This window comes from Cryptomeria japonica, chromosome 2, assembly GCF_030272615.1.
Source record: "Cryptomeria japonica chromosome 2, Sugi_1.0, whole genome shotgun sequence".
In the NCBI taxonomy this organism is placed as follows: domain Eukaryota; kingdom Viridiplantae; phylum Streptophyta; class Pinopsida; order Cupressales; family Cupressaceae; genus Cryptomeria; species Cryptomeria japonica.
In genome coordinates this window covers 400,219,261-400,245,794 of record NC_081406.1, presented here as the reverse complement: position 1 = coordinate 400,245,794, position 26,534 = coordinate 400,219,261, and the positions used below count along the sequence as shown (strand labels likewise).

Genomic DNA, 26,534 nt, shown 5'->3' with positions numbered 1-26,534 from the left:
TGAATACACACTTTGGTGATCCATGAGAAGAAAGGCGAACAAGAGAGAAACCATGGACATCTCACCCCTAAAACTAGGTGATCCATGGAGAGAAGGACATGTAAATATAGCCCCCAGAGCTTGTATGGGTGATCCATGTAAGAGAGGAGAGTGGGAACATCGTTAGTTCCATCCAACCTCAAGCGCATGTGTGTGCAAGTGAGGTTTGAAGCGCCTCATAGGAGTCTATGCTCGAGTGTGCTACAACCTGTATAGAATGTATAGTACATGTGTCAAGAAAGGTGTGATATCTCACTCTAAGAGTTTGTGCTCTGGTTCCCAGAATAATCACCTTGCAAAAAGTGGTATCATCTCGCTTTAAGAGTTTGTGCTCTGGTTTCAAGAATGACCCATTGTACAAGAGAAAAGTGATGACATCTTGCTCTAAGAAGCTTCCCTCTGGTTCCAAGAATGTCCCACTGTACAATGCATGAGAGAAGTATAATACAAGGGAGCAGTGTGGGTGCCCCCCCCTTAAGATGTCAACATAGGTTGATTTTGATATCTTAAGGAAAGTAGAACAAGGATACCTACCTTCATCACAAAGAAGATATTCGTTATGCAACAATGTCATAAATCCAAGCAAGAGAAGGAATACTCTTCAAGCAAGGATAAGATAGTTGAAAAGAGATATCTTGTTGTAACTGTAAAGGAGATCCTTGGAGGAGAAGAGATCTTTGCTCAAAAGACATCTACCTCCAAGAGGATTTGTCTTAGACAAATATAACATCTTCGGGAATGAAGTGCAGAAGAGAACAAGAATGCAATCCTTCCTCCTATTGCTAGGTGAAAGGGATTCTTAATGAGGGATGACTCACGTTTATCCTCAAGAGGGATGGGTGAATTTATCGTAGATGTACATTACCAAGTGGAAAAGAGGTTGTAATCAAGGACTTACACCTCTTGTATAAGAGAGAATCCTTGAGAAAACAACCAACAATTTCGCACAAGGAATGACATCAAGTAATAAAGCTCACACCATCCACACAATAGGGAAAAGTGGATCCTTAGAGAAAGAGAGAGGGAGAGAGATCATTGCCCCCCAAGTGTAGGACAATGAGAAGAATTACATAACTTCTAGAGAGATACTGCTCATGAAAGATGTACCGTCTCAAGCAAGGAATACATCCTAACCAAGGAACAAACATGCGCTCGCATGAAGGATAACTCCATTCAAGAAAGGATATCAAGTTATGAATAACACAATAGAAGAGGTAATTTTTTAAAGAGAGAGAAAGAAGAAGAAGAAGGTTCACAAAATCTCTCTAAATAGGGATTAATCATAATAGATGTACAATTTCAAGCAAGGAGAAGATCCCACTCACGGAACAGACATGCGCTCGCATAAAGGAATGCTCCATGCCAGAAAGGACATCAAGTTTATGAATAATGTACTTCATAAAGAAAATAGTGAAACCTTAGAAAGAAAAAAAGGAACATTCTTGCCCCCCAAGCATAGAGGCAAAAATAAATAGACTATTATGTTGCTCACTAAGTACAGATTTCACCTGAAATTGTACCACCACGAATGACAAAGAGCCCCCAATAAGTAGGCTAACTATGTCACATAGTGAGGAGCAACATAATAGGAACTTGAATGTTATTTTAAATGATCATGATGAATAGGCCATTCTTTGTCAAATGTTATTTTTAAAATGCCTGAATAAATGCAATGTTGTATTTGCGTTTTCAAAGCTTGACACTCATTAGTAGAATGGCCATGGGTTTGATGATATTTACAAAAAGAAGAAATCTGAGAATGTTGTTTATGTTTTCTTCTTTGTTTACGACAAAGAGGAAATATTAATTTGAAATCGAGAAGATTGGTCAACACATTTTCTTGTTGTAACTCAAAATTAGAATGAGAAGGTGTGGATTTACAAGACAATGGAGAAGAAGATGTGGACCAAGGAAAGTGTAATTTCTCATGACTTTGTCGCTCATATTCAAGCATTTGGCCATTGCATCCATGTGTGTGTTCAAAATAGGGTTCACTCTTAGGGGGAATGGGATTTGAGTTTAAAGAGTCCCAATCAATTTCAAGATTTGTGTTAAGAGAAAAATTTGGAACATGAAATTTAGGCATCTTAGACTTTCTAGAAAAAGTAGGAGTAAAATCTAAAGACCCCAATCACCCTCTAAGAGTTCTTCTTTAGGAACTTCGTTGGTAGGAGATGGGGTATTTGAGTGAATTGAAGAGAGGATTGTAGGAACTAAGAAAGCATATGATGCTTCACTTATGTTATCATCAATTACCTCATTAGTATATTTGTAAGGCACAACATGATAATCAAGAAGAATTTTTGGTTTCGTAGGAACATGAATGAAATTGATTTGATTTTTGTTAGGCTTTTGATTTTTGGGAGAGAGAGAATTATGATGAGAAATAATATAATCCTCTTGTTCTAAGGTATCTTTATGTTCAAGACACTCATTAGAAAAAGGACTATTATATGTAATTAATGCTTCATCTTTAGAGGAAAGATCATGAAAAGAAGGTTTGGTATCATTAGGATAAGTAGCCATAATATCATCCTCTTGCACCAAATAATCCTTATGAGGGAGGTAGTTTTTAGGAGAAGAAGGAACACAATTCTCCAAAGATTCATCTTTAGGAGGGAGATCTTTGAAAGAAGTGTCCATATTCCCTTGTTGCACCAATGTGCCCTCATTAATGAGATCAATTTTGGGAGAAGGTAAATCATAGCTACGAATGAAAGGGGGAACCAAATTATCATCATATGCATGAAAGGGAACACCACGAACATCTTTAATGTAACTCGAAATTGAATTAGCAAAATAAGATAAGAACTCCATATTCATTGATGATCAAACAAGAATAATATTCACCCATACATGCATAGAAAATTTAATAAAGGAGGGGAAATGGAATTTGAACTGCAAATTTGAAATTTGAATTTGAATTTGTGTTCGACCTTAGAGGGTGTTAAAATTGATAAAGTACGCCAATTTTATGGATTTAAGCAGAAAAACACAGGCAATTCCGTCTCCTAAAATTTCGAGAAAAAAACTGAGAACAGTGGCGAAAGTGCACACGGTCCGACCAACTTTTTTTTGAATTTTTCAGGGATGATAGGTATTATGATATTATTGCGGAATCCAAAAAAACAGCTGATTTGGAGATGTCTAGGTTGGTCAAATTTGCAGTCAAAGGTCAAAAATAGAAAAATCTTAAAAATTAGGGTTTTATGATTTAACCACTGAGTTTTCAGAATAAAGAGACAGATTTCAATTGCAATTTTGAAATAAAAATCAGATTTGAAACAAGTAATTAAAATTTTACACTTCACCAGCTTAATTTTCTCAGAATGAAAAATTAAGGTTTTTATGCAATTAACCTCTAAAATTTGCAAATAGATCAAACTTGAAAATGAAAATTTGAAATCCAAATTACATTTAATCAGATCTAATAATGAGAAATCAAAATTAATGTGTAGGACATTGGATTCACCAAAAAGTAAAGTGAAAAATTGGATCCTAGTGACTCCCCACCTAGGAGAGAGAAAGGAAGCCACTAGGATGATTTTCACTTGGAGGAACCGTACATTCAAAAGAGGGGCTTGAATCCACTAGATCCAAATACAAGGGAAACAAGGATGTAAATTCCAAGTGGATTGCAAGGGTTGAAGTGTGATTTACCCTCTTTTGTAAATGAGAAGGTTGACTTGTTGACTATGTGAAAAAGAGAGAGAAAATGAGTGAAATGAGGAGCTACAAGTTCAGGATTGCGCTGTAACTTCAGATCCAAGCTAATTAGATTGATACAGATCTACCCTGCAAAATTGGAAAAAAGTCATTAGGACTATGGCTGGAATGTACAAGGTCCTCCACAAAATCCGCGAAGCGAAAAGGGTTTTTCCATCTCTGCAAATGAAGCCCAAACCTACAATTACAGTTGTGCACCTACAACCTACACATAGAAAAGAGAGGAAAATGAGTTGTGGATAGAGGTTTGCCTCAGTCAAACCCCGGTTGAGGAATCAACCTTGAAAGAAAGTAATTGCAAATGCTTGAATGTAAATAATGGAAATGTACACCTTGTAGATCTACAACTTGTTGATGATGATTGCTTTGCTTCTTGAATGTAATCACAAGTGTTGCATGAAATGGCATATAACATGACAAAACCCTAACACATACACATACTTGCAAATGAATGTTGTAATGTTGCTCCAATGGATGAATGAAGAAGACACATGAAGAAAGAAGACTTGAATTCTTGAATGCTTGATGATGTATATCTTTGCCTATGCTTGCTTATCATCCCTTCATTTGAAATTCGCCTCCCATTCCTCCTTCTTATGAAAATGAGAAAAACAATTCCCTTTTATACATACCTCTTGAAGATTAATTCATCTCATAAAAGACCAACATTGAGGAGATTTAGGATCTCAAAGTGTAGATGGGGCCACCCTAAGAGGGTGGGACAGGGGCGCCACACCCCTGTCCTGCCCTATCTTGGGGCCTGGACAGGGTCTTGAGGGTATCTCAGGGCTCAAATAGGAAGGGGATAAGGGGTGAAAATATAGAAATAGGTCTTGGATAGGAAGGAGGATGTCGTCACCAAGGTGAGGACTTCAAATATGGTTAAAATTGCAGGAGGCGCAATTTTATGACACAAAACATATATTTTCTTATTTCTCAATGAAGGTTATCATAGGAATCTTTCATTTGGTGTTTCAAAATGAACCTAGTGTAGATCTTTATGTGATGAGTTATATGATTGACATATGATAGTGAATGTTGTTAGTAGTGACGTTAGGGAACCCTTAGAGTTCTATTACGTGATGTGTTTGTCTTCTGCTAAATATTGTTATGATTTCTTCTAAGTGGTGTAATGTGTTTGCTTAGTGTTGTATTCAGTTAAAGATGGTTGACGTGTTATGTTTCCCTTTTAAAAAAATAAAATTCATTTGCTATGTATTTGAGTTATTAGTTGTTGTTACTCTGGGGGTCCTTGGCGGGGCGTTACACTTTGCATCTATCAAATGCTGATAAAAAACCAATTTTACATTAGCTTTTGGGGGGTCAAATGAATTCATTTAAAAGTTTTATTTTTTAAGTATTCAATCCTTATTATAAGTTTTCCAAATAGTATAATTTTTAATATATTTAATTTCATTGATTATTTAATTTTATTTCTTATGAATGTAGGTTTTTCACTGAACATGAACTTCTTTGTTCAATGCATTGGGAAAAATAGTAAATTAATTCAAAAAAATTCTAAAAAATATCTATGCACTAGGTATTTATGTTTTCTTTCTAACAAAAAAATAACATTGAATTTTGATATATATAGAACAAGTTACGTGTTCAAACATACACCTATATCTAATTATACTTAGTCAGACTTCAAAACTTAATAAAATGAAAAATATTCAACATATCACTATCAAACCAACTACATTCCCTGGGTATTGATGTTACAAAACAAAATTCAAAAGAATTAAGTTTTTATCATTTATAGAAAAAAAATTATGCATTTCGGGATGCACATCACTCTTAAAAAATGTTGTTTGCTGTAAAAAACTACTTTTTGAGGGAGATGGAAAAATCAATAAAATTTTATTCAACAAAAAATTGAAAAAAATATATTTAGAATCTATAAAGAAGATGTTACAAATCAATAGTTTACATCATTTTCAAATTCTTAATGGTTTAAAAGTTATAGGTGTCAGAAAGTGAAGGTTTTTTCAAAATGTTCATCTAAGTGTCAAAGTTGGTCAAAAAGTGGGAACCAGTTTTGTGAGTTCACCTAGATCTGCCATTGGAGTTGCCAAGTGCTTGAATGGTAATGGCCTCCAAAGGCTAGAATGCTAAGAACAACATTGAATCTTTAGCATATAAGTTGAAAACGAGTCCCACCGAGCATGCCAAAAACTGTTGTCACAAAAGTTTGCTCCCTTGTTGAACACTTGTGCTCAACAACCTTGTGAAACATGAAAACAACCTCCAAGTGTGGGACCTTGTGCATGTGAGGTTGAGTCTTCGGAGAAGGGCAACTTCCTTATCAATCAGGGTGCAGTGTTGGACCAACCCAACACTTATAAAACCTATTCTAATGATTTAAGGGGAAAAGGGGAGAAGGGATGCTAAAAGAGAAAAAAGGTGATGCACCTAGATTGAAAGTTGATCCTCGTTGCCCATAACTGCACAAGACATCAATGAAAACTACCCAAAAATATGCACAAATTCCTATCCTAATCATCTCCCTAAGAACATGCAAAGGTTAGAATCCTGTAAGACGAAGAGAGGAACTAAAAACAATTCACAGACAACGTCTACAAGGGTGTTAACACAATCACATAAACTAAGAATCAGAAAATAACACATTTAGATAAATAGGTAAAATGCATTACAAAGAATATTTGAATTGAAAAGAGGTGAGACAAACAATTTTATTGATATAAAGGCAAGACAAAGTTTATAGTTGCAGAAAGTATGAGTTTCTATGAGAGAAACGGGGAGAGGACCCTTGGAAAGAGTTACAAAATTTGTCTTTATAGATCAGGCATAACTCAAATGAAAACAATAGGCTCAGAAACCCTCACCAGCTAGGGTTATGTTACAAAAAAGAGAGGATTAGATCAGATGGATTGATCTAATTGTTGTGTGTCTGAAGAAATCGCCTAGAATTGGGAAAGAGCAACAATCCCTGAAAAAAGGGAGAATCCTGCATAAATGGCATCTGAATGTCCTCTATTGGCCCAAAAGTCTCCATTCTGCAACAAATGGGCAAGGTCCACGTATGAAAATCCTCTGCAAAGTCATGGTCGAGTAACGAAGACTGCCTAAAAGTGGTTGGGATAAATCTAATTTGATTTGGGCCATTGATAGGAGCAAAAACTGATTTTCAACCCATTAAGTTGACAACCACTTCGGGCAACAAAATTTGAAATTTGATGCACTCTCTAGGTTTGAAATCGGGTCACTCGATCCTCCTCTTTGTGCACAAGTGGATGACAAGGATTGAGCCACGAGGTCTTTAAAAACCTCATAAAATAAGTTTAAAATATGGTCATTGATCTAGCTCTTTAATGAAATCGAGCGACCTCGATTAACTATTAAATCAGCTGGCCCCACGAGCGTCATCGCTATTTCATAGCCAAGGATGTAACATTGTTTCTGACTACTGTGAAATGTCAATAACATTTTACTTAACCTTGCCTTGGCCGCATCACAGTTTCACAAGGTGGACCTTGCCAATGGTCTTCCTCTTTGCGAAACAACGATAATATTTTCTTTACCTTTCATCGCCAATGACCCGTCACCATTTCGTAAAGGCCCCCCACCATGAGCCCTCCTCGTTGTATCGCAGCCAAGGGTGGGACCCAGTTCGTGATTGCTGCAAAACAATGATAACAACCCTTCCTTCATATCATTGGCCACATCGCTCATGGGCGTGTCGCAGGAAAGTGGAACAGTCGCCGAATGTAGCATTGTTCCAGTTTGCAAGGAAAGAGAGACAAGAAAACTCCAACATTAACAACTTCTTTTCTTCCCGACCATATCGCTCATCGTAGTTTTGCATGAAAGTAGAACAATTGCAGTAGGGAACAAAAGTGGAAAGTTCCCAACTGTGCAATGAGCGATAAAAAAAAAACTTCTACCAACCGGTAGCAGGTGAAAGGGGTTAGTCCCGCCATGAAGAGGGACCCTCCAGCCGGTAAACTTAAGTGAAATGACCACCCATGCCGGTCAATAAAGGAAAAGAATAAGGCCGAAAAAGGTTAAGGCAAAAGCCTTAAGGGTTTAGAGTTTTAGGCCTTAGGGATTTTAACAAGGTTTTTAGCCAGTGAAGATATCTCAAATCATTTGTTTGCATGGCTAAGGTTGACACAAAAATGATCAACAACTTTGCATGAAATTGTAGATCTGGGTCTGTGGTAGTGTTGGAACGTAGATTTTGTTAGGTCCCGGAGACAACTGAGAGGGGGGGGGGGCTAATAAGTTGTCAACAAATTTCAAACCAAAAACAACTTAACCAACTTAATGCTTAATATCAGTAAACCAATTAAGTATGCCGGTAGACAATGTTAACAGTTAATTGCTATACCGGTAAAGATTAATGCATGAAACATAAACATAAAGTCATCCACAACACATAACACCAATATTTGTACGTGGAAACCCTGTAAGGGGAAAAACCATGGTGGGAAACCTTACCCACAATCAGATGATACTACTGCATATAGTAAGTGTACATAAATGGGGTCTGCACATGCAGAAAGGCCAACAGCCTGGAGCTCACTACTCAATCACAAAATGGGAGTCACATTGACTACAGTTGGATGGTTAAATCCAATAAGAATGTACTGCACAAAATAGAATCTTCATATGCTGGATTCAGTACCAGTGTAATGCTGATATGCTTTCACAAAAACCTAGCTTCACCTTCAAATGATGTCTTCATGTATAGCTCTGCTTAATCTCGCATATACCTTCACACAATTCTTTTTCTCGCATTCCACATTTGATCTTACAAATAAGATCTTACATTTATACCATAACCTAAGACCAATTTTAGTAGGTCGACTCTACAAGATATTACAATAAAAACATTTTACAAACAATATAATATCCGATGCAATAACTGATTAAACATGTCGGCTTAATGCATTTACAACAATAATTAATCATCTCCATAGCGTGCCATGCTGATCTCGAAAAGATAAACCTGTCGGTGTAACCCTAGGTAACCCTGGACCTATTTGCCGGTAAAAGCAAATATGCAAATATGAATATACCGATGAACATAACTCTAGGACAAGATGTCCAAACGATGTCTTCGACATCACCAAGTGTCTTCCACATAATTCCGAGTGCCGGTGATCATTATATCCTGCCGGTGAACCATATATCAGTAACTGTGCAATAGTTACTTGCTTGCCGGTGAATGCTACTGGATCTCCAAAGTGTTAGTGTTTTAGCAGGTGTTGACATCAATGACAAAACCATACCAAAATACCAACAAATTTCTCCGTCGGAATTGGGTCTGGGCTTGTAACTGTACCAACAAGATAGAAAAATGGTGTGTGTGGCTATATAGGGGTTTGCCTTAGTCAACCCCCTGTTTTGGTGATTTCCACGTCCACAAATAGCGAATATCGAATTTAGAATTGTGTGTGCTCTTGAATTTAAAGCGTGTCTAATATTTGCATGAGCTAATAATGCATAAAAGATAGCCTAGAGATCTACTCAAGTGTATTAGAGTAAAACCCTAAATGATATTGAAAATTAAATTGTATGAATCACATAACTTGAAAGAGTGAAACCTAGATTTGAAGCTTGTATGTAGAAACATGAGAATAACATGAAATCATACCACACCCAAAGGGAGAGGCACTAACCAATCATTAGCCGATAATTCCCTATTATCCTCTAGCATCTCTTGAAGCTTCCATGTTGATGAAAAAAATTGAATTGAAGTCTTGATGTTTGTTGATTTTCCTTTGATTTGTAGATCTTCACCTCATAGGGTATCTTCTAATTGTAGAACTAATCTTTCACAATAGCATCCTCTCTTAAATAAGATGAGATAACTTGCCTTTATACCTCACTAAGCATTCTGGGTGTAAAACTCAAAGCAGGCTGACACGGGAAGAGATTTCCCACTTAACCTAGTTGACTGTTATGTGGTTCAAATTTGAGCCAAATAGGGGAGCGGGCACCCCGCTCCCTCCAATGTGGTCCCAAATTTGAACTAGAGATTTGGAATGCCGAGGAGAGGCTAGGATTTAATATAAATTGGGTTTTGAGATTGGGGTCAAATATGGAAGGTCACACATGTTATAATTTAGGGCCTAATTAGGTGATGAATGTATTAAAGGGCACACCTATGATTTAAGGGCCCATGTAACGTTTTATTGAGATTTGGATTGAGAAATGACTCATATCTTTGAATGAAATGCATAATGAAGTCCTATAATGCATACTAGAATGTAGCACACTAGAATGAGTGCTAAGCAAGTGTGGAATTGGACACCCTTAGCAAAGGTGTACAATCTAGGATGCTACACCATCCTTTTATGGGCACAAAGGCCTAATGAAAGTCAAAAGTTATTAATTCTCTTGGATGATCTTCGTGTCATTTGGAGTTTTTGATGAGAGAATTTCTTCATCTTCACCAGAGTCCAATCTTAATTGGATTATGGGATAGTATCCACATTCAACATTTATTTACCTATCATTGGGTTGTCATCAACCTCGAAAGCCCTAGGCGCTTTAAAGAGATAATGCACAACCTTAAACCATCATCCCCTGCAATACCCAAAGAAAATTGTAGGCTCAAGAGATGTTGTTAAGCCTTCAACAAGAGGAGTAGTCGTTGAATTGTCTTTCTCAAGCAAGTTTGAAAAACCCATAGTGCAATCTCCAATAATACCTTTAACATGAGATTTCCCTGAAGGTAGTCCTTGCGCAACAATCGAAGGGGGGAATCGAAACTCACAATAGCCTTAGGAGTATCTATAGGTACAAGAATATCAATTTTTCCCTCAAGTGTAATACCGTAACGATGAGGCTCCACCCCCACCCACTAGGTGGGTCTATCTCTTGAAGCATGTTCATTGTGTCCATAACTCGACTTATTGCATTGTGAAGTAATGTGGTTAGTAGAGAAACATTTCCTACATCTGAAGGTTACCCTCTCATAGTCTACAAGTTATGTTCTCTTTCCCACAATCAAGTTAGCTCAACGAGAAGACCATTAGAAAGGTTCATTTCAACCCATAAATAGGCATAAGTTGGACTTGCATAATTAATTGTTTCCTTTGTAAAGCAAATGTACTTGCCAAGCTAAATTACTAATAGCACTTAGGCTCTCCAGCTCCCAAAATTGCAACAACATAAATGGAAACTGAACCCAAAGGCATGTTGTAGAGAATGACTCAAAATGAGGATCACAAGATGAAAACCAAGGTTTCAGGCATAAAAAGTCTTTGTTGAGAAACCATTGCCCTAATTCCAACACCTTTCGTCTGTCTTCAAACAAGTTGAATTCAAGAATAAAAAAAATTAGCACAAAGATAAATCTAGACTTCTCCTTCCAAGCCCTCCTTCCAAACATTTGAGATCCATACATATAAATAGCACAATCTGACCCACTTATAACGAATGTGCACATTAAGACACGAACCTTAAGATGTTCTTCCTCCCAACACACCTTCAAAATTACTATAAATTGACGAAATAAAAAATTGAATAATTTTAAATAAAAAAAATCCACATAATGAAGCTGAAAGGGAGAGGGTTAATTTGAAGCAGGCAGTCCATGATCGGCGTGCTTTAAAGGCTACTTACTAGAGGTGGGCGGGGCAACCGCTTAAACCGTTCCCAAAGGTAACCGAAGTAGAAAAAGCACAGAGAGTTAAAGTTCCCGTTCTGTGAGCACTTGAGAAATTAAAGTTACTGTTCTGGTGCCCCAACAACGATTCAGCAGATAAGCTTTTGTCATCAGAAACATGTGGCAACAATCTAAACCTTCGTCAGTGCAAACAACACCAGAGAACCGTCCGATTTGGAAAAAGAAAGAAAAAGCCTAGGTCAACAGCGAATATCCTGCTTCCTCTTCTCGCTTATTTATAATATATGCATGGATGGATATCACAAATCATCAGGCCCTCGGCCCACAATCCATGTTTTGCAGAGATTCACCGGTCGAAGGTACGAATCCCCTCCCTTAAATCTTAAAACTTAACAAGTTCCATATAGTGAGATCGTCTCATAAATGCTTCGTCGTTGCAGCAATCCGTTTAGTCAACTCTTTCTTGTTTTCCGTTTTCCCTTTCTTGTTGGATATTTTGTGGGTTACGCCTGGAACACATGAAATGAAATGATGGTGGTTCTTAACGGCCTTCTGGAAGTTTTAGTAGGATAAGGAACCCTAGAACACTGTGAAGCGAAAGAAGAGAGCACTCCTGGCTAGTCTCTTTTCAGGGAGGCGCTTGGTGACATTAGTTTTAGTGTACGGCAATGGTCGGGCATGAAGAGTCTCGCGATAAGCATAGATGGGGAGAAAGCAAATTGGTATACATGAGAAAAGGGCACGGCAAGGGGGCTAAAGCAAATCCTGGGTTTGATACAGCTAATAATATAACAGCAGGGCAAGCGACAAGGGAGGGCGATAACATGACGGATGTGAATGGAAGAGGAGGAGAAGGAGCAGGAGCAGGAGCAGGAACAACAACAGGAGCAAGAGTAGCAGCACCAGCAGCATCAGCATCAGATGGTTCTTCGAGCTTGAGCGGGAAGAATGACGATGCCCCCAAGGAAACCATGCCTGAGCATGGCGTTGGGGGGTTGCGGAACAGGGACATAGAAGCTGCCCATGTCACTATTAAGTTGGATGGGTACTCAAAGCAAGAGATAAGGGAACTTCGCAGAAAGTTGACAAACGAATTGGAGCAGGTGAGGGGTACGTTTAAGAAAGTTGAAGCAAGAGAATTGCAACTGAGGGGGTGCCTGCCGGGAGGGAATACTAGCTACAGTGCCTCCCAGTTCTCTGGCAATGATGGGAGGAACAATGGCGGGAAGGAGGTTACGTCCGAAGTAGCTTCTGGTGGGGCAATTACGCCCAAGCAGAGTGCAAGAGAGTCGAGGCCAGCGCGACAGTTGAGTATATCTCTTTTTGAACACAACCCAGCCACAAGTGATGTGGCAGACAAAGGAAAGCGCACTCCAAAGGCTAATCAGTATTACCGCAATTCAGATTTTGTTTTAGGAAAAGATAAATTCCCACCTGCAGAGAATAAGAAATCTAAATCTGGTGGCAGTAAGAAAACTGTACCATCCAAACTATATGATATGTCGTCTCAGAAGTTTCCAAATGAGGTGTTCAAGCAGTGCAGCTCGCTACTTTCAAAGTTGATGAAGCACAAGCACGGTTGGGTGTTCAATTCCCCTGTTGATGCAGAGGCTCTTGGACTTCATGATTATCACACCATAATAAAAAATCCAATGGACCTCGGAACTGTGAAATCCAGACTGGATAAAAACATGTACAATTCACCCACATCTTTTGCACAAGACATAAGATTGACATTCTCTAATGCCATGACTTATAACCCTGAAGGGCATGATGTGCATAACTTGGCTAAGCAGTTGCTGCAGTTATTTGAGGAGCGATGGAATCTTATATACACAGAGCACATTGAAAGCAAGATGAACTCGAGATATGGAAGTGCGCAGACACCTGGGGCAAGTTGTAGTGTGAAGAAACTTCCTTTAGCAGACATAAAAAAGAACTTTAAGAAACCTGAAACAGCGGGAGGGCCATCCCTTTCAAAGATAAGATCAATAAATCATTCTGCAAGCAGAACTCCAACCGGCAAAAAACCCAAGGCCAAAGATCCCCATAAACGTGCTATGACTTTTGAAGAAAAGCAAAAGCTAAGTGCAAACCTTCAAAATTTGCCCGCAGATAGATTGGAGCTTATAGTTCAGATTATAAAGAAGAGGAATCCATCTCTATGTCAACAAGACGAAGAGATAGAGGTTGACATAGACACTTTTGACACTGAAACGCTTTGGGAACTTGATAGATTTGTAACAAACTTCAAGAAAAGCCTCAGCAAACTTAAGAAAAAAGAACAACTTGCTCAGCAGGCTAAAAGTATCAATGAACTGGTCAGAGACAAGGTGAACTAATAGAGTTGCATTCATTTGACGTTTCTTTCCTATCGAACTATCTTGTATATCTACTTGCATTTGACATGCTTGACTTATTTGCAGTGTCCCACCACCGTGTCTGAGCTGCCAAAGAAAAATAAGAACGGTAAATCTTTACCTTTTGAATTGATAAATAAATGGTTTAAAAGTTATATGTACCGTTTTTTTTACCTTCTGCAACTTAAATTCAAGTTGCATTTTGAATATCCTGAGTAGGAGAGCAAGGGCAACAAGAGTTTGAAACAGGAGACAATATTCTGCCATCAAATTGCCCTCTTGTTAAGATGGAGAAGAATGGTGGCTCTGCAAGTAGGTCGAGCAGCTCGAGCAGCTCGAGCAGTGATTCTGGTTCTTCTTCTAGTGGTATTTATTTCCAGGATTCTCTGTAGATTTGAATATTTTGGTTATATTTAGACAATGTGTACATACTTTTCCTTCTTTACAACTCTTATTCCTTTGTGTTTTTTTTTCAATTTTATTTATTATTAATTAGCTTGTGATGAAATACCTATGAAATCTAGTGTTTCCTACTGGGGGGATTATTACTAACTAATCTTTGTGTCTTTGTAGACTCCGATACTGGGAGTTCCTCTGGAAGCGAGTCTAATGCCTATGCTGCACATTCACCTATTTTGGGGTCAAATGCAATGTCGGGGCCGATATAGACAATATTGTGTCAGAAGCTTAATGGCAAGTCTCTTAATCAAATTAAGTCTCGGAAAAATTTCATTAGATTCCTTGGGCACAAGTTTCTGGGTTGATATTTTCTGTATGGCTTGATTTTTTGGTGCTTGCTTGGACACTTGATTTTTTTTTTGTTTGAGTACTGTGTCTTGTTTAGATTTAATCTCTCTCCGTGCCCGTGGCTGTAGGATTACTGTGTGCATAATGTGAGAAATAATATATTAATATCATTTGGGAGATTTCTGAGTTTCAAGGATATCAGAACACTCACTAAATTTCAAGTTTTGAGGAATTTATGGGAGATTTCTGAGTTTCAAGGATATCAGAACACTTGCTAAATTTCAAGTTAAGATGCTACAATTCATGAGTGCCAAATATATTTACCTTCATAAGCAATATGGATTTCCACAGGGAATGTAGCTGGTTACATACCGAAAAAGAATAATTAAATATCTGGCCAGTACAATGTTGTATATACAATTATATGAGAGTAATTGCGAACCTGCTATGATTTGTTTATGATTCTTTTTATAGGTTAGGTATGATTATGAGGGTTCTTGCATGTAAACAGAGGGGCAATCCTGTGCAAGAGCTTCTTCTGGTACAAGCTTATTCTTCAGAGAAAGCATAGCTGACCATTTTACACCATCTTCATTACCCACATAAATTGAGACATCAAAGTGGAAGACTGCCACTGTTACCTTTTATTGTCAGACATAGTCTCTTGTGATATTCCTTTACGATTTCCAGTCAATTAGTACCAAATGAAGCAGAATTTTTGGTCTCTAAAAATGACATTCACAACTACCTTAAAATAATAAGTCAATCCTATGCAAATGTTGGGTTCCTCAAAATAACTTGAGGCTTTTAAACAGCATTATTTGCTGAAGCTCCAAATCCATCACCGTGGACAACTTTTACCATTTATAATCCTTGAATAAAGAATTCTCTCTTCATTTACTGTGCACTGTAGATTCTTCTAGTGATGGATATTTGATTCATAATGATGGGTAATAAAATCTTTACCTCTGCCTTTGCTATCTTTACCCTGAACATTGATTGGGTCTTTGCCTTTATGCAACATTCTGGCTTCCATCAAGTCTCTGTCCAGGCTATTTTATAATTAATTGGCAATGACATAACAAACTGAAAGTATAAAGCTGAAATTGAAAAAATGTCAATAAAATGAATTTTGAAGGGTTTATAAGAAAAAACCATCCCCATTTTGAAAACCTGTGGTTTTTTAGCTCTGACCTGTTTTTTGGTGGTTTGATCTGGTTTTGACCGGTTTATTGACTGAAACAGGTCTGCTGGTTCTGATCGGCATGGTAAACTTGCTGGATGTTTCTCCTCTGTTTCTGCTTTGATGGACTAACTCCTGCATAGTCACAATAGGGAAATCGTTGAAACTATGGTCTGAAATAATGCCATGCTGAGCATGAGAATCACCATTATAATGATTTATCCTTTCTGGAGCAGAGCCAACAATGGTCCAGTATGATGATGTCTGATCAAGTAAGATAATATCTGGAAGACATTGAGTCAAGCCTGGGACAAATCAATCAGGCAGGCTAAGCAATAAGTGGCAACTCTTGAAATTTACAAAACATTAAGATGTTGTTACATCAGTCATCTGCTTATAGCTACCAATTGTTTCTTTCGGTGTTAATCATAACATAGAAATCACTGCAATTATCATGTGGAGTATTGATAATGAGATTACTCAGTAAAATAGCACTCAATTGTGCTAATCATTTGGAGTACTCCATATCAAATTAAGGAAAGATTTCAATACAAGTATTAATGTATTTGCTTGGGCCACCACAACGCCTATGACCAATCAGATTTGCTGCTCGCCACTACCAGAATGGCTAGTCTTTTGACACTTGTTAGCAAACCGTCTGATTGGGGAAAGGAATAACCTCAAAATGATTTTGTAGTAATCCTACCAGGAAGTTTGCTCATATACTTGCAATCTAAGTCACAAGGTACGAATTCAAATTTGTGTTTGTGTTCGGCAACAATACTATTTAGATGAAGTTTGGCAAAGGAAAAAATTCAGAAAAAAAATTGGCATTAAATTCGCCTTATATAAATCTAAAATTTTAAAAATAAAGTAATATATCCACAAAATTATCAAAGATTCAAAACAGTTCATAAATTTTATTATTATAGTATTATACTATATGTTTAATAATATAAATTTTATAACAATTTATTAGTAATATTATTATACTATATGTTTGATAATATAAATTTTTAAATTGTTATTTAATTAAGTTAAATTAAACTGAATATTAAACATATAACAGTTTAATTTAACTTAATCATATAACAATCTAAAAATTTATATAATTAATTAATATTAAACATGAAAAATAATGTGGATGCAACCACAGTCCTTAAACATTAAAAAAACAAATAACAGATAAAACAAGTAATACAGAAACACATTGAAAACCTAAATATGAACAGTGAGTGGAGGAACTGTGGAAATCGCTAGAAATCATGCAGAAGAAGTGGATGGAATTGTGCAGAGGAAATGGAGGAGTTGCTCGGTATGAATGAATGGAGTTGCACGGTGGAAATGTTGGCTCTCAATCTTCCTTCCTCACAGCTCAACTTTTTTCTTGTCTTCGATTTTGAAATATTTTTTAATGAAAAAAAATTTGTGTTTTCCAGACGAATATGAAGTTGAATTTCAACGAATTTTATGTAAAAGTTTAATGTTTTTCAAAATCCAAATTTCGTGCTTGAAATTTGGTGAACTCTGTTGTGACAGCTTGCAATACTTGATTTTCAACTTACTGTGACATTTCGTCAAAAACTTTGCATACAACTTAATATGAAGAATTTTGACAATCACAAGAGCTGCAACTGAAATTATCAATCATATTTTCATTGTTAATTCATGCCAATGTTTAAAGATTTTACAAAGGCATTTTGTCAAACAGATTGCATTCATCATTGTTTTGGAATGATATTATGAACAGAATCAATATCACAACTTTAAATCATTGAATGATGTGTGCACTAGTTACCATATACATGCTGCAACTGATTCAATCAGAAATGGCAAACAAAATTGATGAAACTAACCAAAATGCAAATATTCATATGTAATATTGCTGACCTCAGCAGGAAGATGAAATACAGATCAATCAACAACCTCTTAACACTCACATCCTTCCGTCATAGACTCATAACTGTATGGGACTCTACTTAATGGTGCGGTTGCTTTTGAAAATGGTACGGCAGCAATGTTAATGCTGCAACTTCCTTAAGAATGTTGTGCTGGCTTTTTTAAGCCTACCAAAAGCTGCAGTAAGAGTTAGAAAGGCTTTTTGTAGCCTTCTACAAATGCATCAAACTCCTTTGGGTAATATACAAGGTGTACAGCACTCCCATGTACCTTAAATGGTACGGCTGGGTTAAAACCTGACTTGCACAAACTCTATTTTATTTTTAACCCATTCTCTCACTGCACACGCAACACTTATAATTTTTTGTTCCACTACACACACACCACTTATAATTTTTGTTTCCACTGCACACACTGCACAAAAAATTTGTGATTTGCCTCACACTTGCACACAGAACACATACAAATTTGAAATTTATAATTTGCCTGCAAATCTTTTACAAATTTGTAATTTGCCTGTATAGGTAGATCAATTTTTTCCCGACTCTCATGCTGCTAAAATTAAGATCAAATGTGAACTTTGGGTGAATTCACCTTTGAAACCTTTCAGCATGCACCGACTCCAAATGAATCATACAGAATTGAATAGGGAAGAATCTTTCACCACTGAAACCAATCTTACCTTAGGGCTTAGTCTAAGGCAAAAGAGATGAACATTGTTACACCATCACAAAGAAAATAGAGTAAAATGAAACATTCTAATGGGCTTCTTTACTTCCGATTTCCCTTTTATAAACACTTTTGGAACTATTTGGAAATTATAATTTAAAATCACCTTTTAATAACAATCCTTAAGCTCCCAAAAATTGACTTTATACTATTTCTTACTTTTTTGAGCACTGAAGTCACCTAAAATTCACCTTTATAAATAGTTAATATAAACTGTCTTTAAATTCACCATTTGACAACTTAATATTAATATTATAATTATTTTCTGCACGTCCACCCAAAGTTGTGAAAAATATAAAAATAGCATAAAAGCAAATTCTGTTTTTTGTCAACACACTTTGAAGCTCATTGAAATCCAACTTAATGAGAATTGATACTTTCTAAAAATAGAATACTCATCCAAGATGTGTGGAACATATTCAACTTGAACTCCTAGAACACAATGCTAACACGTGAAATCCATTTCAAGAAGAATTTGATTAAAATTCACCCTATCTTGACTGCATATCAGTAGGCATCTACTAGTCTCCCCACCTTTAAGAATTTGATTTCTTTATCTTATGTATAACTGCAAATGGCTGAAATATTTGAGGACTACATATGTTTTTCATGTATGGCAATGTTGGTTCAATTGGCACAACTTTTTGTGCTGGTTGTCACAATTCTTCACTGAGTAGCACTTCTCTTTAATTGTGTCCATGTTTGTCACCATATCAAGAGGTAAAACTTACAGAGTAAGATGTATGTGCTCTTTGTTGGATTTCACATACTTTGAATCAACTAAATTCAATTGCAATACCAATTCCTCGAGTTTCCAAGTGAAACTTAGATGCAGTTGAATTCAGCAAGGTCATGTTTTGCTCATCTTATGATTAATTTGGACAATGCTCCCATCATTTGCTCGAGCAAAAATTTTGCTGAGATGTTCCCAGGCTCCTCTATTAGCTTCCTTACCATGAATGTTGTGGAGAAGATCCTCTTTAGCTCAAGTCTCCATATCTACAAGAAATGATTTTCAATTTTCTTTGGCATTGGTGAATTATAATTTAGTCTTCCTTAGAATGGCCAAGAGGCTTTTGCATTGAAACCCGCCGTGGAGGTGCATATGTGGTTCGAGGAATGGAAGCCTGCCCTTTCATAATGAGGAATGAATTGAATGGGGAGGTGGGTAGGGGTATCCCATGGGTATTTGGGCTGCACATACATCTCATGGATCGGGCCCAGGTCTATCTATATCTCTGTATCCATCCGGGAATAAAATACATCTCATTCTGCCCCATCCATTGAATGAAGTGATAATTCCGAGATGCGCGTAGATTGTACCGAGACCGTCCCATACACGCAATGGATCAACCAAGATCCATCTTGCCCATAGATCTTCTGGTATCTGATTTGAAAGGTTGATCAGAAACAATTTTGAAATATCGAAAAAAATATTTTCATATTTTTTTCTAGTTTTTTCTACATTTTAGTAATTGGGATTTTTGAAGGCCTTTAGGGCATTTTCAGCCCTTGAAACTTTGCTCGGTCCTTTAGAGCGTTGCCGTAGGCAAGCTCTTCCAGGACTTCGCCTTCAACTCTTGGAGACCTTTCCAACGAGTTAAACGACTCGCAATTTCGAGCCCTGAGTAGAAAGTTAGGTCTAGTCAAAGTTAGGACAAAATTTGATATAGTTTTTTGAAAATTTCGTAGTTTTTGATTTTATTATGTAATAAACAAATATGACTATTGAGTTTCGATTCTCAAGGGGTTTTGGTGACCCTTGGAATCTCATGAATTGTTATATGTTGGATTTTCGAATAGAATGCACCACTTTTTGGCTTGCTTCAATTCTGTGTTTACCTTGTTTGTGTAAGCAAATCCACAATACCGCAAGTTCTCACTTAGGTTTTGTCATCCGAATCCATAATTCGGATCAGTGGTATCAGAGCAAGTTCGCTTCTGTATGTCATATCGCATGCAATCAACATATCAAAGATTGGGGTTGGAAACAAGGAATCCTTTAGACTACCTTCCTTTGAGACGCACATGATCGCAGATGGCTAAGTTGCAGACTGACGATGACATTAAAGTGTTGGTTGCAGATGCATTAACATAACAACGTGAAGAAATGATGGAGCAGTTCAAGCACATGCTGGAAAGTCGTGGGTCACAAGCAAACCCGCCATTCACGGGGTATACACCATTCAAGGTGCAAGTGAATTTCGATATACCCGTGTTTCAAGGAAAGATTGATGCGGATGCTGTTGATGATTGGGTTTCAAAAGTGGAAAGGTATTTCTCTGTCAACTAGTTCTCAGATGAAGAGAAAATTACCTTCGCTCTTTTCAAAGCTGAAAATCATGTGAAAGATTCGTGGGAAGCAAAGTTAGCATCCAAGGCAGTAGAAACTGGTAATACTTTTATTTTTGATCAAAAACCCATATGGGGAGAATTCATGGAGCACATAAAGGAAGAATATTTTCTTGTAGATACATATGAACATAAATATATGCAGTGGCAATTGCTTTGACAGAAAAAGGACCAAACTGTTTAGGAATATACTAATATGTTTCATGCTTTAGCAGCAAAACTTGTCATCAAAGATTGTGAGAAGCATCGAGTTCTAAAATATCAAAACGAGCTCCATAGGTATATCCAAACCGAAATGGAATTCCTGAACATAGAGACTTTACCTAGTGCATATAAATTTGCTACAAAAATTGAGGAGAAATTCAAACAGAAAGGAAGGAGGGAAAACTTTGCAAACAACAAATGGAAGGGTGAAGGTGGCAAAACTGCAGGGAAACAAACTTCCAAGGAATCTTCTCCCAATTCACCACCGAAAAAGGCATGGGGTATGAAGAAGGCACAAGAGATCGGCATGCGGTGTGAATTCCATAAAAGTCCCTCTCATAACACAAAAGATTGCAGGACTATAAAAAGTTTAATGATGGAGACACATGACGACAAGGTAGAACCCAAGGTGGCAGAATCTTGCACAAAAGAAAGTCATGAACAGGTCGTTGAGGCTGATCCATATGCAATAGTAGCTACTACAAAGATATTGCCTCGGGAGGATGAGGAAAGATTTTTCCATTCACAAATGTGGGTCGGAGGAAAAGCCCTGCACTTTATTATTGATAGTGGAAGTCAAAAGAACCTAATATCAGCAGAGACTGTGAAGAGACTGAATCTGAAATAACAGCACAACCACAACCCTACTCAATGGGATGGGTAAGTCAAGGGAGAGATATTCAAGTCCACCAGTAATGTCGCCTTTCATACTCTATAAAGCCTTTCAAAGATGAGGTAATCTGTGATGTAGCCTCTCTAGATGTTTGTGATGTTTTGCTAGGACAACCATATATGTACCAGTGCCATGGTGTTTATGAGTCCAAACCTCGCAGCGTGACAATTAGATTGGGTGAGCAGAAATACCGAATACCATAGGTAAGCCCTGCACACTCTACATCTTTGATTAGTGCTAAGCAATGTAGGATGTTGATTGCTAGAACAAGAACATTCATATTATTGATGATTCGTTCTGAAGAAGAAAGGAAATCAGTATATAATTCCCATGCCATCACAAACACCACAACACTGCAGAAAATATCAATGGATCAGATTTTGATAAAATATGAGAATTTGTTTAAGTTACCAACTGGGGTACCTTCACACTGCCAAGTGAGACATACTATTGATTTGATACCGGGAACTCCATTGCCTAATGAACCAATCTACCTTAGATCATTATTAGAAAATAATGAAATTAAGAGGCAAATACAAGAATTGATTGAGAAGGGACATAGTTGTCCAAGTGCATCACCCTGTGGCAGTCCCATTGTTCTGGCAAAGAAAAAGGATGGAACTTGGAGACTTTGTATTGACTATAGGGCCTTGAACAAAATTACAATAAAAAATAGGTATCCACTTCCCCGGATAGATGACATTTTGGAGCTTAGAGGGGCCCGATTCTTCACAAAAATTGATTTGAAATCGGGATACCATCAAGTACCAATTGACTCAGTCGATGTGTGGAAGACAACTTTCAAATCTAAATAGGGGTTGTTTGAATGGCTAGTGATGCCTTTTGGTCTAACAAATGCCCCAGCGACATTCATGAGAATGATGAATGATGTACTCAGACCGTTCACTGATTCCTTTGTGGTGGTATATATGGATGACATACTCATCTTCAGCAAAACTTGGGAGGAACATTTGCAACATGTGGAAAAACTTCTCTCAACTTTACAAGATCATGGGCTTTATGCAAACAAAGAGAAGAAGTGCTTCTTTGGTATGCAGAGTATTAGATACTTAGGGTATGTTATTGACAGTGAGGGTGTCCATGTTGATCCTGACAAGATACAAGTGATTAAGGACTGGCCATCTCCTTGAAATCTCACAGAGTTACGAAGTTTCTTGGGGTTGGCAAACTTTTATCGCAGATTTGTGTTGGGGTTTTCCCATTTGTCTTGGCCTTTAAATCAGTCATTGCGGGGGGGAACACAAGCAAAGTTCAAATGGACAGGTGCTCAACAAGAAGCATTCGAGGAGTTAAAACGTAGGTTATGTTCTGCACCAATTTTTTCTCTTCTTGACCTACAACAACCATTTGAAATACAAACTGATGCATCAGAATATGCCCTAGGAGCAGTCTTCATGCAACATGGTCACCCAGTTGCATATCATAGTGAGACTTTTCCTGATACAGTGCGTCGGTATCCCACTTATGACAAGAAATTGTATGCTATCGTTCAAGCTTGTAAGCAGTTGAAACATTATATTTTGGGTAAGGAGTCTGTCATCCACACAGACCACAAACCTCTTCAATTTTTGCAAACACAAGGGAAGTTGCAGAATGATCAACATCAACGATGGTCAGCCTATCTTCAACAATTTCATCTCAATATTCGCCACAAGAAGGGAAGCACTAACAAAGTAGCAGACTGTTTGAGCAGGCCTCCGATTGCAACTATAAGTATGGTATTGGACACATGTGGTCATCAAACTGAAGCCTGGGCTCACTTGTATGAGAATGATGTTGAGTTTGCAGATGTTTATAATCAATTGGTGAAGGGAAATCAAGTGAATGACTTCTATTTGTAGGATGGAATGCTTTGTCACCTTGGCCAAATCTGTGTGCCCAATGCAGAACTCAAAAAGCTGATATGGGAAGCTCATTTTAGTAAGGTTGCTGGTCATTTTGGAATAGGTAATATTACTGCTATACTTCAGAGGTATTTTTATTGGCCAAAGTTGAGAAATGATGTCATTTCATATATTCAAGCTTGTACTGCATGTGCTATTGCTAAGCCTGCCAATCGTAAACTATATTCGCCACTTACTGTTCCTGAAAAACCTTGGCATTCAGTTTCTATGGACTTTATGTCTAGTCTTCTTGCCACCAAAAGAGGCCACGATTGTGTGTATGTTGTGGTAGATAGGTTCTCAAAAATGGCAGTAATAGTGGCTTGTAAAAAGACAATTTCTGCAGAGGACATTGCAAAGCTTTTCTTTGGACACATTTGGGTTCATTTTGGTCTGCCGAATAGCATTATTTCAGATAGGGACAATAGGTTTCTTAGTAAGTTCTAGTCTACATTATGGGAGAAGATGGACACAAAATTAACAAAGTCTACTGCTTTCCATCCTCAAACAAATGGCCAAACAGAGGTAGTGAATTGGATGATCATTCACTTCCTACGCATGTATCACTCAAAACATCCCTGCACATGGGATGAAAGTCTTCCATATGTTCAACATAGCTACAACAGGGCAATTCACAGTTCAACTGGTCACAACCCATTTGAGGTTTGTCTTGGTTATCAACCACTTGCACCCATGGATGTTGCCATACCACTTATTCAACCTGATTTGGTTCCACGTGTTGATAAGGAGGAAGATAAGGCAGCACGGTTCATTGATAGAATTCATCATCTGCAACAACAAGTTCATGAAATCTTGGAGTATACCAATAAGAAATATAAAGAGAGACATGATGAGCATCGCACTCCCCTTAATTTTCATGTCGGGGACAAGGTGTGGTTGCATATCTAGAAGGAACGATTGTAGGGTGCCAATAGGAAGCTTCGTCCTCTGCGTTATGTGCCATACACAATCATCAAGCAAGTTGGTGATAATGCTTTTGAGCTCAATTTACCCCCTTTTCTGGGTCTTCATCCAGTCTTCAATGTGGAACTCTTTAAGCCATATTTTACCCCACTATTAGATGTTGCAGAAAAAATTTCCACTACAGAATTGAATCCAGATGCAGCTTCTCCATTGCAATGTGATCAGATTGTGGACACCATGGTGAAAACCCTGAAACAGCAGCAGATCTATCTGTACAAAGTGGTTCGAGCAGGGCAGATTGCTCAACAAGGAAAGTGGTTTACCTGGGAGCAGCTTCAGCTCCATTTTCCTCATCTCCTCCAGAGTGTTGATGCAATGGGGCCCATAGCTTTTCAAGGGGGGAAGTAATGATCAGAAACGATTTTGAAATATCGAAAAAAATATTTTCATATTTTTTTCTAGTTTTTTCTACATGTTAGTAATTGGGAGTTTTGAAGGCCTTCGGGGCATTTTCAGCCCTTGAAACTTTGCTCGGTCCTTGAGAGTGTTGCCATAGGCAATCTCTTTCAGGACTTTGCCTTCAACTCTTGGAGACCTTTCCAACGAGTTAAACGACTCACAATTTCGACCTTTGAGTAGAAAGTTAGGTCTTGTCAAAGTTAGGACAAAATTTGATATAGTTTTTTGAAAATTTCGTAGTTTTTGATTTTATTATGTAATAAACAAATATGACTATTGAGTTTCGATTCTCAAGGGGTTTTGGTGACCCTTGGAATCTCATTAATTGTTATATGTTGGATTTTCGAATAGAATGAATCACTTTTTGGCTTGCTTCAATTCTGTGGTTACCTTGTTTGTGTAAGCAAATCCACAATACCGTAGGTTCTCACTTTAGGTGTTGTCATCTGAATCCATAATTCGGATCAAAGGTAGAATTTAAGGCCATTCAATTTGGATTTGTGTGTGAGATTTACCCATGATGGGAATAACAAAGGAATCAAGTATCAATGCATGGGTAGATTTAGTAGAAAAGAACACAACAATGGATGAGTAGATTTAGTAGAAAAGAACACTACAATGTAAAATTTCCAAGGAAAAAAATCATTATGAAACTTGGAATGATTTTGCTTTCAGGTAGTACACCAAGATATGAATTCTTTGGTGGAGTTGGGTCATTCATCTACAATCAATGATGCACCAAGTGATTTCATATTTTTCTTGTTACCATGATAGTAATGCAGACTGTCCTCTTTGGTTCTACCTATGGCTTCAAAAAGATAATTGATATGACATCCACATCCACCAAACACAAAACCTTGACCAAAGGCTTTCACTGAAAAAAATTGAAAATAAATTTCAAATTATTAGAAAATAAAAAAAACAATAATAAAAAATTGGTTGAGTATCAAGGCATTGCTCACAAACATCTACTTGGGAGAAGTAATTGAGGCTACAATTCTTTGCATGGTGAAGAGGTTGGTGGCAAATTGTGTCACCCTTGATTTCACAAGCTCCTTTTTTAAACGTGCTCTTTATTAAACTAAAGGCCCAAGTATGGTTGTAGATAATTTAGGTAAATTGTCTAGTAGCTTCAACAACACTTTTAACCCATCGAGTCTTCTCAATGTCGTCAAGTATCAAATCCAAGCAATGTGAGGCACAAAGGCTCCAACAAATGGTGGATGTCTTTCTTGTATAAGTCTACCCCTACTACATATGTTGCTACATTGGCAACAACATACTCCACCCCATCCTTTTGGATCATGCCCTACAACATATTGTACAAGGTAACAACATTCTTGACTTTGTGTAATGCATTTATGGACTTATTCCTACCATTTGTATATCCATTTGATCAAATGCTGCAGCCTTTTGTCCGCTATAGTTTCCTTTGTTCATCAAGTACAAGATTTGTTTTTTTAATGGTTTCCTCTAGAAATGGGCTACTAAAATCCTTAGCCAATGGATTCTTAAACTGCACATCGACAACTTTTAATGCATTTACCAACCCTTCTAATATGGACTGCTTGCCACATTGAAGGCTATATTATTGTTGAATCAAAAGTTTACCATTGGCATTTTATTAGCCTCATCTTGTCTCTTTTTTCCAGGCATTACTTTTAGGTGAAGGTTGTGCCACTAGAATATTGCAAGGAATGGGGAAATTTGGTAAAAAATGAAGAATGCTAGAAAT

General features: G+C 37.4%; 1 protein-coding gene across 4 annotated transcripts in view; it reads left to right on the top strand.

Moving 5' to 3' along the window:
- The first annotated feature begins 11,374 nt into the window (after positions 1-11,374).
- The window catches only part of LOC131064454 (transcription factor GTE4), a 52,599-nt gene continuing 37,439 nt past the window's right edge, over positions 11,375-26,534 (top strand). For 2 of the 4 annotated variants that reach the window (XR_009111273.2, XM_057998603.2), the window contains exons 1-4: positions 11,375-13,698; positions 13,792-13,834; positions 13,945-14,091; positions 14,299-14,418. Coding sequence is in view for 3 of the 4 variants with exons in the window: in XM_057998603.2 (XP_057854586.2) it covers positions 12,034-13,698; positions 13,792-13,834; positions 13,945-14,091; positions 14,299-14,393 (1,950 nt within the window). In the remaining variant the exon portion in view is untranslated. The remainder of the gene's footprint in view (positions 13,699-13,791; positions 13,835-13,944; positions 14,092-14,298; positions 14,419-26,534) is intronic. The other 2 variants (XM_057998601.2, XM_057998600.2) reach the window with 2 other exon arrangements.